At 39.6% G+C, this 17,252-nt stretch overlaps 1 protein-coding gene across 5 annotated transcripts in view; it reads left to right on the forward strand.

The window, feature by feature from the left end:
* LOC107773091 (uncharacterized) overlaps positions 1-17,252 on the forward strand; it is an 81,901-nt gene that overhangs the window by 52,360 nt on the left and 12,289 nt on the right. For all 5 annotated transcript variants that reach the window (XR_012706081.1, XR_012706080.1, XM_075246646.1 and 2 more), the window contains 3 exons: positions 3,085-3,313; positions 13,770-14,132; positions 14,643-14,744. Coding sequence is in view for 3 of the 5 variants with exons in the window: in XM_075246646.1 (XP_075102747.1) it covers positions 3,085-3,313; positions 13,770-14,132; positions 14,643-14,744 (694 nt within the window). In the remaining 2 variants the exon portion in view is untranslated. The remainder of the gene's footprint in view (positions 1-3,084; positions 3,314-13,769; positions 14,133-14,642; positions 14,745-17,252) is intronic.

Consider the following 17,252-nt stretch of genomic DNA (forward strand, 5'->3'; position numbering starts at 1 on the left):
TCGTGATGGAGCACTTGGCGGCATATTAATTGGTATTACTGGTCCGCCACTGACATCAATTGGGGCAAGCGCAACAATCTCCCCAGAAGAGGAATGAGCTTGTATTGTAACCTCAGCACAACTAAGCACATGGGGAGATGAGGGGGCGATGGAGCTGGGTCCATTAGAGGCGGGGGACCGTGGAATAACACCACCAGCTTTAGCCGGTGCTGCCCCTGGAGCAGTGGCCGAAGAGGGGCGCAGGTCACTAGTGCTTGGTGAAGAAATACCACTGTGTGAGGCACCATTGGCAGAAGAAGAAGGAGCGACTGCTCCCATATGCTTAAGAGCCTTATCAGACGCAACTTGATATAATCTGGGCCCCTTGGGATCAATTCTAATAGAATTGGAAAAAGTTGCTTGGCCTATGTGTGGAGGCCCAGGCCTATACTTGCTGAAATCTTGCCCTGCCCTATGATAGTTAAAAGAGGACCGACCCATTCTGCCTTTCCAGCCTGCATCACTAACTTATTCACGTCTTTTCCTCCTGTTAAAATTTTGTCTTCTTCTCCCAAATTCAAACCTCCCGTTTTTTCTCGATCTAATGTCTGATTCCGGCTTAGTCCACTGATCCAGTGAGCCCTCCCCTCCCCTCAGAGACTGATTTCCCCTCCCTTCTATTTGACCTTCCCTTTTCTTCCGCCACTATCACAGACATAAAGATAATGGCGAAATTCAGGGCTCAGCCAAATCCTATAACTCAAGTAGCCATCTTCCACCACAGTGGAAATAAGGATTCTGCCCCCTTTCCTCACCACAATCCTCACTCGCGAGAGATCGTGTAAGCTGCAAGTGACATTAATAAAACCCCCACAGATTTCCCCGATCTTCTTAAATCGGTCAAGACACCAAAGATGCACCGGGAGACCCACCATGTTGACCACCAATGATTCGCCGGTGAAACGAGGGTCTCGATACCCATCATGCTCCACCCATCTGTCTAGCTTTAAGAAGTTCCCATCGAACCACCTGTTTCCTTTGACAAGAATATCTGAAGCTTGATACTTTCGACAAAACGAAAGAGATATTGAGTGTCTCCCAGTTGCGATATTTTCAGCCCGTCCTTGACGTTCCATGCCTCTGCTGCCCAGTTCCTAACATCCTCTGGAGAACCAACCCATTTGGAGAAAGACCCAATGAAGTCAGATTCCAAGAAACCCTTGCGCCTTAGAGTGTGCTCCTCAGACAGCGAGAAGTGCGGCTCCTGCCCTACGTCGAGCTTTCGATGGCATCTTTCCCCAAGTTCTAGGGCTGGCCAAGAGGCAGCTTTGATAAAAGACATGTTTTCCAGTTTTCTAGATTCTAGAGAAGAAAGAGCTTCTCTATGTAGAATCCATCATATTCTAAATGTGGCTATCCCAAAAAAGAAGAAGTGAGATCTGGCCGGAAGAAGCCTAGGCTCGGTAAAGCCTCAAGAAGAGACTGTCTGAAGAAAAAAGTTTGAAAAAGTCGCCGGAAAAAGCCACACGCGCCGGCACGTGGCTGAGATCACTCTGGATAAGCAGGCGAGTTGGCCGCGCGTGAGGGCTTGGTTGCCGGAGAACTTCACTGGGGTTTGGACGCGGGAAGCTTGGCTCTTTGATGGGGGTGGTGGAGTCTTAGGAAGAAGAAGAGAGAGAAGAGTCTCTGGGTGGGCTAATTTGAGCTAAGTTGCTTGGACTCGGGTGCGGGTGTCCGATACGAGTGCGGATCTAGAGGTCAGATCCTTCATGATCTAAATTTAAAGATTCGGGGGTACGGATCCAGGTACGGATACGGGTGCGGGGATTCGGCTAAAAATAATTCAATTATTTAAAAATAGAGTTATAAAAATATGTCTAAATTATGAGACATTATGTGAAAAACTTACAAGGTATTCCGAGAAGGAGAAAATATTGAATAAGATTAGAATTTTAGAAGGAGATAAAAGGAAAAGGACTGACATAGAATTTTATATATACAAGGTATTCCATTTTCTTCCATATCACCCTAGCTTTTGATTTGTTTTCAAAAATTATTGTATCTGTCCCAAATTTCTCCGTTGATTTTGGTCAAAGTATCCAAAATCTGTTGACCAGATCCGACACGGATCCCACACCCATACCCACACCCACGTCGTGTCGACACGGGTGCGGCACTGAAAGTGAAGAGTCCGAGCAACTTAGAATTTGAGAGCACGATTGAAAAAAATATAGAAGGAAAGGACCTTTCTTGTTGTGCATGCTTGAACTATTTGGTCGTGATGCAATTATGGATGTTATAAAGCCACATCTTATGAGAGATAGTATTTAAATCCAACATCAAATTTGGTTTAAACGCAAATTTTCTCTTCGATGATATTCTAGGTTTTTTTATAGTATGTCTTCTGTTATTTGGGCTGTGCATTTAGGAGAAAAATCAGTTACTGCCACCATGGAGCAACCGTTTACTTTTTGTATATATTTATAAACCCTTTTCTTTTGTTTTTTCTTTTCTTTTTCTGCTGGGGGAGAGGTAAGGTGGTAGTAGTCCATGTTTCTATTTTACTTGGCGATCATAGAATTCCACCTAGAATACCAAACTTCTGAATGATTTGGCTGTTAAACTTTGCAATTTTAGTGCAATTACTTCTAGTCTGTTACATTATACCGAATTTTAATCTTCTGTTCTCCAGCTGCTGGTGCCGTGTTGATGTTGATTGTTAGTCATTTTGTGTTTGAATAGTATCTGGTTTTCTTCCTGTTTTGACAGTCTACTAACTGGTTTCTGGCATAGGGTACAGTAGATTTTGTAGACCATGTGATTGGAAGAATGAATTTTAAGTGGTTTGGAGTTGCTTTTGGCCATCTTGGCTGTTGTTATGTATTTTGTTTTCTCATTGCAACTTCCATCATCTCTCTTTTGAGCAACGCTATTCTATCTACCGTAACTTAGTCAATAATGTAAAGGTCTTCTCTTTGGTCACTCTTACTGTACTCTGACTGAGATAAACAAAAAATGCTTCATCCGGCTCATTTCTCTATTGGGATGATTAGCTTCTCAATTAAGGTTAAATTCTCATCTTGGTTTTTCTGACAACAATGCAAGGTATGAGCATTTGGCTCGAAGTGCACCAGCCATTTTAGATGATTCTCTCTCTGCTGATTCCTATCTCAATGTCTTATACATGCCATCCACTTTTCCTCGGTCAGAGAGATCCAGGAGATCTCAAGAAGCCTTAAATGACAGTTCTTCCAACAATACACACTTCGAAGATGGACCCAAGAGCAACTTGGACAGTGTTAGATATCTTGAATGCATCAATTATTTTCAAGAAGTAAGTCTCTTTTTACCTAGAACAGGTACACTTTGGGATTACTCTACTTTTTTTCCAAGATCCTCTACCCAATTGTTATCTCGATAAGCATGCTTGAAGCATCTGTATCAGTGTTATATCAGAGTAGTAGTTATAGCAAATTGATCTTTGGCTATTCCCATTGGAACAATTGAATGAGCTTTGCATCAGTCTGAACTATAGTTTTCCCTTCATTATCTTGCATGAATGTGCACTGCATATAGTTATTAGTCAAAGAATGCATTGTGTCTATTCGTGTGTCAGGTATGAAGGCTGGGTTCTTTATCTTTTTTCTATATCTTAGTTTTGTTTCACACCAGGCTTCTTTATCTTTTAATTAAGAAGCTTGTAGTTTGTAAATTACAAATGACAAGTGAGTATAAGGTTTCAACTAGGATGCTTTAAATCTCTTGATACTGATTAATGCGATTGGAAAAAGAATTTTTAGAAAGAAATCATTTCCATAAAATAAGTTCATGTCGACCTTATAAAAAAAAATTACATCTCTTTTTCTGTTTTCCCCTTTTGTTTTGTTTTCCAAGAAATAAAGAAGAATTATAATCCTTGTGCACATAAAACTTAAGATTGTAAAAGGCAATGAAGTTTTACCAATGTTTGATGCTTCCAGAAAATAACTTATATTCTATTTTTCGGACGTATAAATTATTGCCCCTTTTAATGATATTTAAGCTTCCATTGATGATTGTCTTTTAGGAAACATGGGGCACAATTTGTTTGACTATCGAACTCCAACTTAGAGCTCCTTCCACTCTAAACTACTGAGTGCTTATTTTGGCGACTTCCACTATCAAAGTCAAAACCCATTAAAGAAGCCAAAGACACAAGTTTTTTAAATATAATTTTCCACATTTTTGTGTTTCTTCCTGGCTTTTTTTAGTTGTCCTGGGTTGACTTTCGGGGAGTTTGAGAGTGAATAGCGTAAAAAATATTATTATATTGAGTTTGGTAAAGGAGCTATTGAAATAATAGTTAGAAATGAAGGAAACTAAAGAAGTTTGTTTTGAAAAAAATTCACATTAATTCTGAAATGATATAAAGTTAATATAGTTTATACTAAATTTAGTTATTGGAGGGTCAAAATTAGTTTTCAGGAAAGATGTTAAAGGGGATCTAAATTGATAGCAGGTCAATGCAGACAACGGAATACTCCCAATTTATGTGGCACCATTTGGATTTCGAAAGTCAACTGAAGTTTTCTTTGACCACTATTTTTTTATATGCCTTTTAGATATTTTGAATTTTTAATTATTGTGACTTACAGTACTTTTTACGTAGTTTTCAAATATTTAAATTTTATTTCAAAAAATGTAGAGATTTTATGTCCAAATTCATGGTCAAAATTAAGAACTTTGACTCTCTGTCATCTGCAAATATAAGATGAGTCAGTTTCAAGCCTTTACGCATAGGATGAAATCTAAAGTCAGGGAGTTGGCACTTCTTGCTCATAACTCGGGAGAAATATTCCATGAGACGGACAAATAAAAAAGGCGAAATTGGCCCCCTCCTCACTTCAAAGTAGCCATGTTTCTCTCCATTCACCTTCATTGAAAACTTTGTGGAGGTAATACATATCATAACTAACTAGATAAACTTCTTAGGGAACCCAAAATCTGTCAGCATTTCTTCAAGGCAAAATACATAAGTAGCCACCTGAACTATTCACTAAATCCCTGTTACACATTTTGTGAGGACAAATATCATATTACACACGCAACCTTTCAAAATTGTGTCTAGTACACACTACTTTTTTCTTGACCAATTTTTCAGAATATGTGTATTGTCACGCACCAATAACATCGTGACACGTGTTAATAATTAAAAAAAATACTTAAATTTCTCTTGACCAGTTTCTCTTTCCTCGTCTCTTTCTCTTTCAGAAGAAAACCAGAGACACCACCATACTTCAATTCTTCTCTTTCTTTGAAGACCCACTTTCTTCATCATCTTTGTTCTTCTTTACCACTATTTCTCCTTGCTCTAAAACTTTATCACCATTTTTTGGTTTCTAGGTTTTGTTTTTTATGTTTGCTATGGAAACAACATTTTTACCGATGGGTGTTCCTACTGTAACAGTGGCTGGAAAATGGAGGTCGTTGTCGTTTGCATTTTTTAACCAAACGAGACAAGATCTGAACGAAGAACCACCAACTTGCCGGAAAGATCTGAGAGCTTTACCCAACCAGAGAAGATCTGACCTCGTCGGCCATGAACTGTTGAAAGTAACGACCTGGCAACAGAGGTCTCGGCGTTGCTTGAGGTCGTCGCCGGCGTTACGAGTTATGGCCAAGATCTACTTACAGGAGATGAAAGGGGGAGGAGATGGGAGGCGTGGGAGATAAAAGGAAGTTGTGGTTGTCGCTGGATTCTCAGGGCGGCAGGGGCTCCAAATGGGGAAGAAGGGCCTGGGCACCTTTTTCTTTTCTTTTAACTAATAATTTAAGAAAAATAAGGAGAAAAAAAAAGATTTAGACACGTGTGATTATATAAGGATTTGGATTGATAATGCATAGGTTTGACGCGCTTAGTTCTTTTTGTTAAACACACGCGTGCCATCTGACAAAAGTAGTGTGTACTAGTCAATTTTGAAAGGTTGCGTGTGTAATATGATATTCGTCCTCAGAAAGTATGTAACGGGGATTTGGTGTATAGTTCAGGTGGTTACTTATGTATTTTGCCTATTGCCTTTCTTCAATGAACTCCCAACTATCATAAGCCATCCTCAAAACAATGTTCATCATGCATCTAGGAGATGTTTTCCTATAGTAATGCCTCATTAGGCCATTGACAAATCAGATTATTGTGCACCAATGACCTTCCTTGAACAAATGCAGCTTGAGTGTCAGCCAGTAAGGAAGGAAGAACATCCTTCATTCTTTTTTTTTTTCTTTGAGAATGGTAACATGTATAAATATAATCATCAGCACAAAGATTGTGCTGGAAGTCAAAATGAAAAGGTTACATCAGTTCACCAGAAAAGAATGATGGGAAAAAAAAAAAAAACCAAATGTCCTTGTTCTTCTTACAAGGAATCTAACACATCTAGAATTGCCTCAGGATCCTCTATGTATTCAGATTTACGCCAAAAACTGAAAAGAAGTATACAATTCTTCTTGATTTTCTGTAAAGAGCTGCTTGTATCTTCAAAACATCTTGAATTCCTCTCCTTCCATATTGTTCACAAATGCTTGCTGGGACAATTTTCCATCTGTCTTTGTTCATGGTACAGGTTCTACCTTTGTTCCAGTATGTCAACGCATTAGAAGTTCTTCCAGGCATTACCCATCTGATTCCTCTGAGACTAATGAATAAGTCCCATAGCTAGATAGTAATTCTACAATGTAAAAACAGATGGTTGATTATCTTTGCTTCCTGTCCACACAAGTAGTATTTTGAACAGAGTTGGAATCCCCTCGTATGAGATTATCCTGAGTCAAAATAGCTTCTCTTGCTACTAACCAAGTGAAACAGGCCACCTTATATGGCACCTTGACTTTCCGGATATATTTCCAAGGACACAATGTGAGCTGAGATCTTACCTGGTTCAGATCTTTGTAAGCTGAGCTAATCGTATAGTTTCCACTACAAAGGCTTTGCCATCTAAGTGTATCTTCTCCCTCATGCAGCCCATTGCTCTGTTCCAAAGTACCAAAAAACTCGGTTATCCTTGGTATTTCCCAATCTTGAAGTAATCTTCTGAAAGTTGGATTCCATTCGTGTGTGGACCAAACCTCCCTTAGAGTGGCCTCCTGTTGTAGACTCAAACCATATAGATCAGGGAACATCACCATTAGACTGTCATTTCCCAATCAATTATCCTTCCAGTGCTCCATAAAGCTTGTTCTTTCTCTTGTGAATCTCCATGACCATTTCATTAACAGACATTTGTTTTGTTTTTCCAAGTTTCTGATTCCCAGCCCTCCTTCTCTTTTGATGATTGTCAAGTTTTTCCATTTAACCAAATGAATGTCTCTATTCTCTTTATTGCCCTGCCATAGAAAATTCCTTTTCAATGCGTCTAACCTCTTTTCCACACTAACGGGTAGAAGAAAAAAGGTTTCATATAGGTAGGGAGTACATCCAAAAGAGTTTATTAAATCACCCTGCCTCCCAGAGAAAGATAGTGAGATTTAAGATAGCATTTTTCTCCCTCTCCCTCTCTAGTTTGCCATAAGTATTCAGGCTCCACTCTCTCAATTTGCTTTTGAGCGCTTTCAGCTTTCCTGCTACAATATAGTCTGGTCTGCCTGTAATATCAAAAGAGGTCTACCAAATCTTTACTCTATCACTGAAACCTTCAGTCTCCCGCCACCAATTTTCAAACTTGAAATAAGATTTGGTTGTCTCCCAGTTACCACAATTTAAAACTAGTGGAGAGTGATCTGAAACAACTCTGGTAGGATTTCTATAGCTCTGAACATATCATCCCAATCCTTTGTCACCAGGAACCTGTCAATCCTATATTCCCCCAAACCATGTGTAGTTGCCCCTTTCCATTGTGGTACAATCAACTCCATATCATCAATATACTCTGAGAATTCTGACATTGGTCCGGTGCTTCTTGTTAGATAGTTATGTAAATAACCCTAGTCCCATATGGAATAGGAGTAGAACATGTATTGTGTATAGTTATAAATAGGGGTATTGTAAAACACTTAATAGAAGATAAATAATATTTTTCTCGTGCTTTCTCACATGGTATCAGAGCATACGTGAGAGATTCATCGATGTGCAAAAATACTAGCAACTCCAGGAAGAAAAAAACCCAGTCATTGTGCGAATTCCGGTGGTTGTCCGGCATCAGTTCCTTTTCTGTTGGTGTTGTGCGAAAACCAACACCACCACAAGGTTAAGAATCTTCTGGATGGGGGAGTTCCAAGGATGGCCTTTACACCGTTAAAGTAAGCTACACTCACTTTTACTCCACCAATGAAATCATTGATAGATGGCCTTGGAAATACATCTGGAAGACCAAGCTACCTACAGAAATCTCCTGTTTCAGTTGGATAGCCCTAAATGAAGCATGTCTAACCCACGACAATCTCAGCAGAAGAAGTTTTCAATTGGCCAACAGATGTTATATGTGTTTGCAGCAGCTAGAATCCAACATGCATCTCTTTTCACTGCCCAATTGCAGCAGATATCTGGTGTATGTTCTTTGCCATCTTTGGTTTAAGCTGGGTCATGCCTCAGAACATTAAGGATACCTATGAAAGTTGGTCTTCATGGAAAGTTGATAAATCCATCAGTAAAGTATGGCAGATGATCCCTTCTTGTATTTTTTGGTGTGTTTGGACAGAAAGGAATCGCAGATGTTTTGATGGGATATCAACTCCAACATACGCACTTAAGACTAGATGTCTTATATGGTTATATAGTTGGCAGAACTTAGCTCCTGTCAATTGTCCTATTAATCTTTTGGACTTCGTCAACTCTTTAGCTTTAGCCTGGTTTTTGTCTATAGAGCTGACTATGTCTTTATGTATCTCTCTTTTGTACTTCTTGCATCTTTTTGATGCCTTTAATACAATTCTCTTACTTCATAAAAAAAAAAAGAATCCTCTGGCGAGCAAACAAATACCAGCCAGAATCTCCGGCAACGGACGTCACACGCGTCGTCAAAAGCTACAGTTCTCCCGGTGCGTGCGAGTCTTTCCAGCTACTTTCCCGCAAAACTTCTTGAGGACAGTTTGGTCGCGAGGTGTTTCCGAGCCTACCCATCCAGGTTACACCAAATTCCGATAACTTTTTTATTTTCCGGCAAGTAATCAGTGTTTTCCAGCGTGAACAATGTTTCTTCTGGTGTGAACAGTGTTTTCCCAAAGAATAAAAAATCTCCAACTTAACTTGTTCTGATTTGGCATTCCAAGGTTAACCAATACAACCTTTAGTCAAAAATTTGAGAGACTGGTTGTAGCAAAATGGGATCCAATACTATGAATAGTTGGATGGTTTCTATACCGGATTATATTGAGTTCCTTCAGTATAAAGCATGTAAACAGACATATTCAGAGATAACTTCCATTGTTCAAACAGGTAATATCGTGACTTGTGTCTCCCAATCTTCATCCTCCGATTCTTGGGTCACTCAATCTCTTCCAACAGTCACAACGGCCAACGGGTGTCAAACCATGGCAACTGGAATAGGTCAAGCAAGTCCACTTTCTTCCTTACTTTTAGATTCAGTTCTTTATGTTCTCGGTAATCCTTTTAATCGCTTAGCCAAATTACTTAAACGCTATGTTTTATTTCTTGATGACCTTTTTTTTTATACAGTACGGGGCGGATCATTGGTAACGAGTGTGAATCAAATGGACTTTATTATCTTATCCTTGCTAAATCACATGGACTCACATCTTGTCTTCCTTCGACAACTTGTCCTGTTACTGATTCACCATATTTATTACATAAACGGTTGGGACATCCCAATTTGTCAAAACGTCAGAAAATGGTACCTAGTTTATCTCACTTGTCCACTCTAGAGTGTGAGTCATGTCAGCTCGTTAAGCATACCCGCTCCCATTTCCCTCGGCGTCTTGATAATCGAGTAGAGTCACCTTTTACTTTAGTCCATTCAGATGTTTGAGGTCCTAGTCGGGTCAGTTCTACCATGGGATTCCGCTACTTTGTCAGTTTTATTGATGATTATTCCAGACACTTGGATATTTTTGATAAAAATTTCTAGACCTTCCACACTAAAATTCAAAATCAATTTGGGGTTTCTATCCGCACATTTCGTAGTGATAATGCCCTAGTGTATTTCTCTTACCCATTTCAACAATTTATGAACTCTCATGGGATTATTCATCAAACATCTTGTTCGTACACATTTCAACAAAATGGGGTAGCTGAAAGAAAGAATAAACATCTTATTGAAATTGCTCGTACCCTACTCATACAATCTCATGTTCCATTGCATTTTTTGGGGGATGCAGTTCTTACATTTTGTTATCTTATTAATCGTATGCTATCCTCAGCTATCCAAAATCAAGTTCCATTCTCTGCCTTGTTTCCCCACTCATCTTTGTTTTCTTTTCCACTTTTTCACCCCATGTCTTTGGGAGCACTTGTTTTGTTCATAACCTTACTCTAGGAAAAGATGAGTTAGCTCATCGTGCTCTTAAGTGCGTATTTCTGGGTTACTCGAGAATGCAAAAGGGATATCGATGTTATTCACCTGATCTCCAGTTGTACCTTATGTCTGCTTATGTTACCTTCTTTGAAACCCAATCATACTTCACAAGTCCAGGTGATCACTTAGATATTTCTGAGGTGCTACCAGTTTCATCTTTTGGAGATTCAGTCACTATTTTCCATTATGTATTTGCATCACTTTGTCCTCTGTTTCCATCCCTAAGTCTATAGGTGAAACATTGTCTCATCCAGGATGGCGACATGCTATAATTGGCGAGATGTCTGCTTTACATATAAGTGGTACTTGGGAGCTTGTTCCTCTTCCTTCGGGTAAATCTACTGTTGGTTGTCGTTGGGTTTATGCAGTCAAAGTTGATCCAGATGGCCAGGTTGATCGACTTAAGGCTCGTCTTGTTGCCAAATGATATACTCAGATATTTGGGCTTGATTGCTGTGATACTTTCTATCCCGTGGCTAAAATAGCATCAGTCCGCCTTTTTCTATCCATGGTTGTTCGCTATTGGCCTTTCTATCAGTTGGATATTAAGAATGCTTTTCTTTACGGTGACCTTGCGGATGGAGTTTATATGGAGCAACCACCTGGTTTTGTTGCTCAGGGGGAGTCTAGTGGCCTTGTATGTCGGCTGCGCTAGTCCTTCTATGGTCTAAAGCAGTCTCCTCGAGCATGGTTTGGTAAGTTCAGTTCAATTATTCAGGAGTTTAGCATGACTCGTAGTGAAACTGATCACTTTGTGATTTATCAACATTCTGCTTCAAATCTCTGTATTTATCTGGTGGTTTTGTTTATGATATTGTTATTACCGCAATAACTATGATGGTATTACTAAGTTGAACAACATCTCTTTCAGCACATTCAGACTAAGGATCTGCGCAAATTAAAGTATTTTCTGGGTATTGAGGTCGCTCAGTCTAGCTCAGATATTGTGATCTCACAACGGAAATATGCCTTAGACATTGTTGAAGAGATAAGAATGATAAGATTTAGACCTGTTGACACTTCTATGGATCGCGATCCTGCGAGATATAGGCGGTTGGTTGGTAAATTAAATTACTTCACAGTGACTAGACCTGACATTTCCTTTCCTGTGAGTGTGGTGAGTCGGTTTATGGATTCTCCATGTGATAGTCATTGGGATGCAGTTGTCTGCATTCTTCGGTAAATAAAATCGGCTCCATGCAAAGGATTACTGTTTGAAGATCGAGGCCATGAGCAAATTGTTGGATAATCAGATGCTGACCGGGCAGGATCACCTTTTAATAGACGTTCTACATCTGGATATTGTATTTTAGTAGGAGGTAATTTGATCTTGGAAGAGCAAGAAACATAATGTGGTTGCTCGGTCTAGTGTAGAAGTAGAATATCGAGCAATGGTTGTGGCAACATGTGAGCTAGTTTGGATCAAACGTTTGCTCAAGAAGTTGAAATTTGATGAGATCAGCAAGATGGAACTTGTGTGATAATCAAGCTGCCCTTCATATCGCATTAAATCCCGTGTTCCACATTGAGATTGACTGTCACTTCGTCAAAGAAAAGATACTCGTAGGAGATATTGCTACAAAGTTTGTGAATTCGAATGATCAGCTTGCAGATATTTTTACTAAGTCCCTCACTGGTCCTCGTATTAGTTACATATGTAACTAGCTCGATATATAATATTTATATGAACCGGTTTGAGGGGAGTGTTAGATAGTTATGTAAATAACCCTAGTCCCACATGGAATATGAGTAGAATATGTATTGTGTATAGTTATAAATAGGGCTATTGTAAAACACTTAATGGAAGATGTGAGAAAGCACGAGAGAAAAATCTTATTCCTTCTCTAAAGTGTTGTACAATGCCCTATTTATATACAGTGATTACATAATAATAGGTATCTACTTACCCGATGTTGGACACTATACATGACTAACTACTTAAAAGAAGATAAATAATATTTTTCCCCTGCTTTCTCACACTTCTAACACAATTCCTCTTCTCATAGGGGAATCTAACTATGTGAAAATCACCAGCTAAAACCCATGGTCCATTGAATAGTCCCCTAGCAGCTCCAATCTCCCACCACACCTCTTGCCTTTCTTTGTCACAGTTAGGGGCATAAACCCCTGTTAAGTTCCAATTAAGGTCTTGCAGTTGAGAAACAAATTTGCAGGTTAGGGTAAATTCCCCACTAGCCACAATCTCCCCCTCCCAAACTTTACTATCCCACATAATTAGGATACCCCCTCTAGTTCCACCGGCCTCCAATTGTGCAAATTTGACTCCCCTATTCCCCCATAATTGTTTGACTTTATCTGTAATATCCCCTACTAGTTTTGTTTCTTGAAAACAAAATATATCGGCCTTCAATTTAAAGATCAAGTTGTTTATCACCCTTCTCCTATCCATGTGGTTCAGCCCCCTCACATTCCATGATAGAATTTAATATTCATTAATCCACATTGATCTCCTCTCCCTCTATATCTGGTTCCATTACTTTTGAATTTCATGTCAATAATCAGCCCTTTCAATTCTTGCATGCCTTTCTTTTTAGGAGTAGCAGCAATTGGAAATTCTGCCTTGTGTCTCTTTACTTGCCTACTGTTGTCGATTTTCATGAACATGCCATTGCCTCCTTTTCGCACCCCTGGAAATCAATCCCAAATTGCTTGCTTAATTTGATCACATTCTGATAGACCCATAATGATGTGTCCAGTTCCCCTCTATCTCCTCCCCTGTTGTGTGTATTTTTAGAGTTTCAGCTTCCTCAACCTGCCAGATGTCTATTTCTGCTGTCTTCATTATTTGCATGCCCCTACTTATAAACATGTATTGTTTTGAGTCAGTGTATATATACAAATATACCATCATACTTGACATCTTGAAAGAGATTATGTAATGATAACACAAGAATTTTTCGTTAGTTATAGAAACAATTGTTTCATGTTCTTCTAACTTGTGAAAAGATGTATAGCATGGTAGAAAAGGGTCAACATTTGGGCTCTTGCTAGAATAGGAGGCATATTTTTAAATCGGATGGGAGGAGTATTGTCTTCGGAGATTGAATGAGTTGTTTCCTTCCTCTTGGACGAGAGCACAACCTAAATGTTTAGATGCTTGCTATGCATGGCTCTTCCCTCCGTCACCACCTTGCTCAATTTTTTTCTTCATCCTTCCATATTGTTCTTCTGCTTATTGATCTTGCAAATCTTCATTTTTTCCATGTAGAGCAGTTAGGCTTGCTTGATATCTGTATAACCACTGATGTATTACACTTTGAAATGCAGTATGCTCGTCAACATCTGCTTGATTTCATGTTTCGACATGGGCACTACAAGGATGCTTGCTTGTTATTTTTCCCTCCCAATTCTGTTCCTCCACCTCCACAACCATCTTCAGGCGTTGTTACTTCATCTTCTTCCCCTCAACGACAGGATCCTTTGGCAACAGATTATGGGACCCTTGATCTATTGTGTGATTTGTGCACTGCTTATGGAGCCATGCCTGTTTTGGAGGAAGTACTGTCAGGAAGAACTTCAAATATAACATCACAGGATCCATCAGTGAACAAACATACAACTGCAGCACTTTCTCGCATCTGTAATTATTGTGAAACTCACAAGCATTTCAATTATTTATACAAGTTTCAGGTATTATTCACTATCTTTTCCTTTGAACTCTTTCATTTGGAAAAATGAAGTAAATGGTGACCCTTTTGTCGAGGCTGATGTTAAATTTCTTTACACGTGCCTCTGGAATTATAGACCTTTAATTGATGGAGATAAAATTAATTGGCTAGTGAAATACATCCATTTCATCAGATACACTTGACGAAAGATTGACTAAGAGTAGACTGCCTCTCTGATCTGACTTATTAGGCTGTAACCCAGTTTTTAAGAAATGCTTCAACTTTTAAGCAAAAACATTTGCTAATTTCTTTAGATTTCATGTATGGGTTCCGGTAGTGCTGGTTTCTTAGTTTAGGTGCTTTGGTAAACCTCAAGAAGCTCAATCTTTCTGTTTTTCCACAAGCTTCACTCCAGAATTTGATCATATTCTCTGATAGGTTGCCCTAGTCGATTTGCTTCCATTTTCTGTATATAACTATGTACTAATGCCATGTCTCCGTCCTGTGTATTTTAAAATTGCACGATGATCAGGTGACAAAGAAGGATCATGTGGCAGCTGGGCTTTGTTGCATACAATTGTTTATGAATTCTTCTTCTCAGGAAGAAGCTATAAGACACTTGGAGAATGCCAAGGTCAGTCCATTTTAAGAATTTGTTCTGCTGCACATCTGCTTTATAGATGGTGTTTATGGTCATCAATGAATTATTGGTTTTACAAACGCTAAGCTCAGGTGCTGTGCTCTCTTTTCTCTGTCCTAGTTATCAAACCAAGTTTAGATGCTTAGGGAAGCCAAAAAATACTGGCAAGGTGCAATTTTATAAGCAGCGTGCTTCTAATGCAAGGAATGCAGACCTGAATAATGGCTGGTTACTCCTTGAATTGGACCATTCTTGAAATAGAATTCCTTATTGTTTTACTATATTTGCAACTTTGAGATTAAAATTTATATGTGAAAAATGATAATTCTTAATTGATGGAATCAATTGAAGCACTTATTTATTAGTTCTAAATATAGCAGACAGTTTCATTGGTCTAATTTGGGACCTTAGAATGGATTTTGACTCTATATGACAAACATATCAAGAAAAAGAATAAGAAAGCGTCCATAGATTTATTTGTGCCCTCTGGAGAGTTGTATGAGGTGAACGTTTCACATATGGTTATATGTGATAGCGATGGATGCAGTGATGCTATCATAGACTATGATTATCTAACAGTTAAAGTGAGAGTCAGTCAAAAGATGGAACAGTGGTAAAACACTTAAGAGAGTAAGGAAACTCACCATCACCATCACCATCACCGAGGTTCTTCTCTCTTCTACTTCCTAGGACTCCATCACCCCCATCAAGAGCCAAGCTTCCCGCAACCAAACCCCAGTAAAGTTCTCCGGCAACCGAGCCTTCACGCGCCCTCACGCGCGGCCAACACGACTGTTTTTTCCGGCGAGATTTCAGCCACGCGCTGGCGCGTGTGGCTTATTCCGGCAACCTTTCAAACTTCTTTCTTCAAACACACTATTCTCGAGGCTTTTCCGAGCATGCACATTTCAGTTTCACCAAAATCAGACGACTTTTTCTATTTTCCGGCGAATATACTCCAGATTTCGGCGACTGTTTACCTTTGTTCAGCACCAGAAATCTTTCTTCCCTTCCTATATCCTGTTTTCATCTGAGATCAACATAATATGGACAATACTGTTTATTTTAATGCGGGAGTCAAATCTTTCGATATAACGGAAGACTTTTCTGGTTCTGAAATGTGGTATGATTGGGTGGAAAGGAAAGGGAGTTCAATGCACAGAATGACAGTTAGCAAGAAGGCCCTGCTGTGGATTTTCCATTTATTACATTTGGCAACAGGAACCAAGGGAAATGGGTATAACAACTGGAAACTTAAAGACCATTTACACAATTACTTTTGTTCTCAGAAGTACAACAGTTACGGCAGATTCATCAGTATTGTGGCAGTACAAGGGGAGAGGAGATCAGTTATTATTGTTCCTGAACTGGCTCCTAACAGGGGGTGGGGAGATATAGCTAAAAAAATCTCAAAGTTTACAGACAAAGGAGTTGTGAATGATGTTGAGAAGCTGCCTCCCATGATGAAAATCTCTTATGGTGATGCTCTAGCCAAAAGCAAATGGTCTTTGAAGGAAGGTGGTCACAGGATTGAGCATCACAGTGACTGTATCAGCTTCTCTGGAGTCGATGATAACACAGAAAATGATCTGTTAAGCAGGTGCTTACTAGGCAGTTTCTCAGGGAAGTCAGAAGTTCCTACTCGAGCAGATTTGCACAGATGGGTGGCTGATAAATGGAAGTCAGTATATGGAGTACTTATTTATGATCTGAATGAGCGGCAATATCTGTTCGAATTTCCCAACAGGAACATGGCTGTGCAGGTGATGCTAGGTGACTGGAAGTGGAGGCACGAACCTCTGATGAAGTATTGGGCTCATCTCTGGACAAAGGAGGCGATGGTGGAAATAGGCAATAAGTGTGGCGGGTGGATTGAAACAGAAGAGGAGACAACACTGAAAAATCACCTGAAGTGGGCAAGAATCAAAGTTAGAGGTCCACCAGAAAATATTCCTCGCTTCATTGATCTGGAGAAAAATGGTCTGATTTTTACCTTACCGATTTGGTGTGAATGGACGCCGACGGTGAGAGTTGGTAGAAAGTACGACGGGGATCCTAGAGACGTGAAATTGCAGGAGTCCAATCACTTGTCTGAGTCTAGGGGATATAGAGTGGCTGGGCAAGTGGGTAAGGAGATGACTGTGCAAATTTTCAAAAATAAGGAGTGTGTGGGGCATGTGGGTGAGACTTCCTACGTGGAGCACGCTAGGGAGGCAGAGGGCCTAGCTGTGGGTTTTATAGGGAAAAGAGTTTTGGGCCAAGTTATGGGCCTGGACCAGAGTCTGAATATAAATGAACAAAAGGAGTTTGCAGCTGTTGGGCCTGATTTTTTATTGGAATCTTTTACTGAAAATAGGCCCAATACATTTATTAAATACGACCCTTTGTTAGATGAGATCGAAGCAAACATCTATCAAACGAAATTGGCGATGGTGGAAGTAGTGGAAGACAGAGAAGAAGTGTCACAAAGAAGCTCAGGATACCTTGCCTTTTCAGATGTGA

The sequence above is a fragment of the Nicotiana tabacum genome, chromosome 23 (assembly GCF_000715075.1).
Source record: "Nicotiana tabacum cultivar K326 chromosome 23, ASM71507v2, whole genome shotgun sequence".
Lineage (NCBI taxonomy): Eukaryota > Viridiplantae > Streptophyta > Magnoliopsida > Solanales > Solanaceae > Nicotiana > Nicotiana tabacum.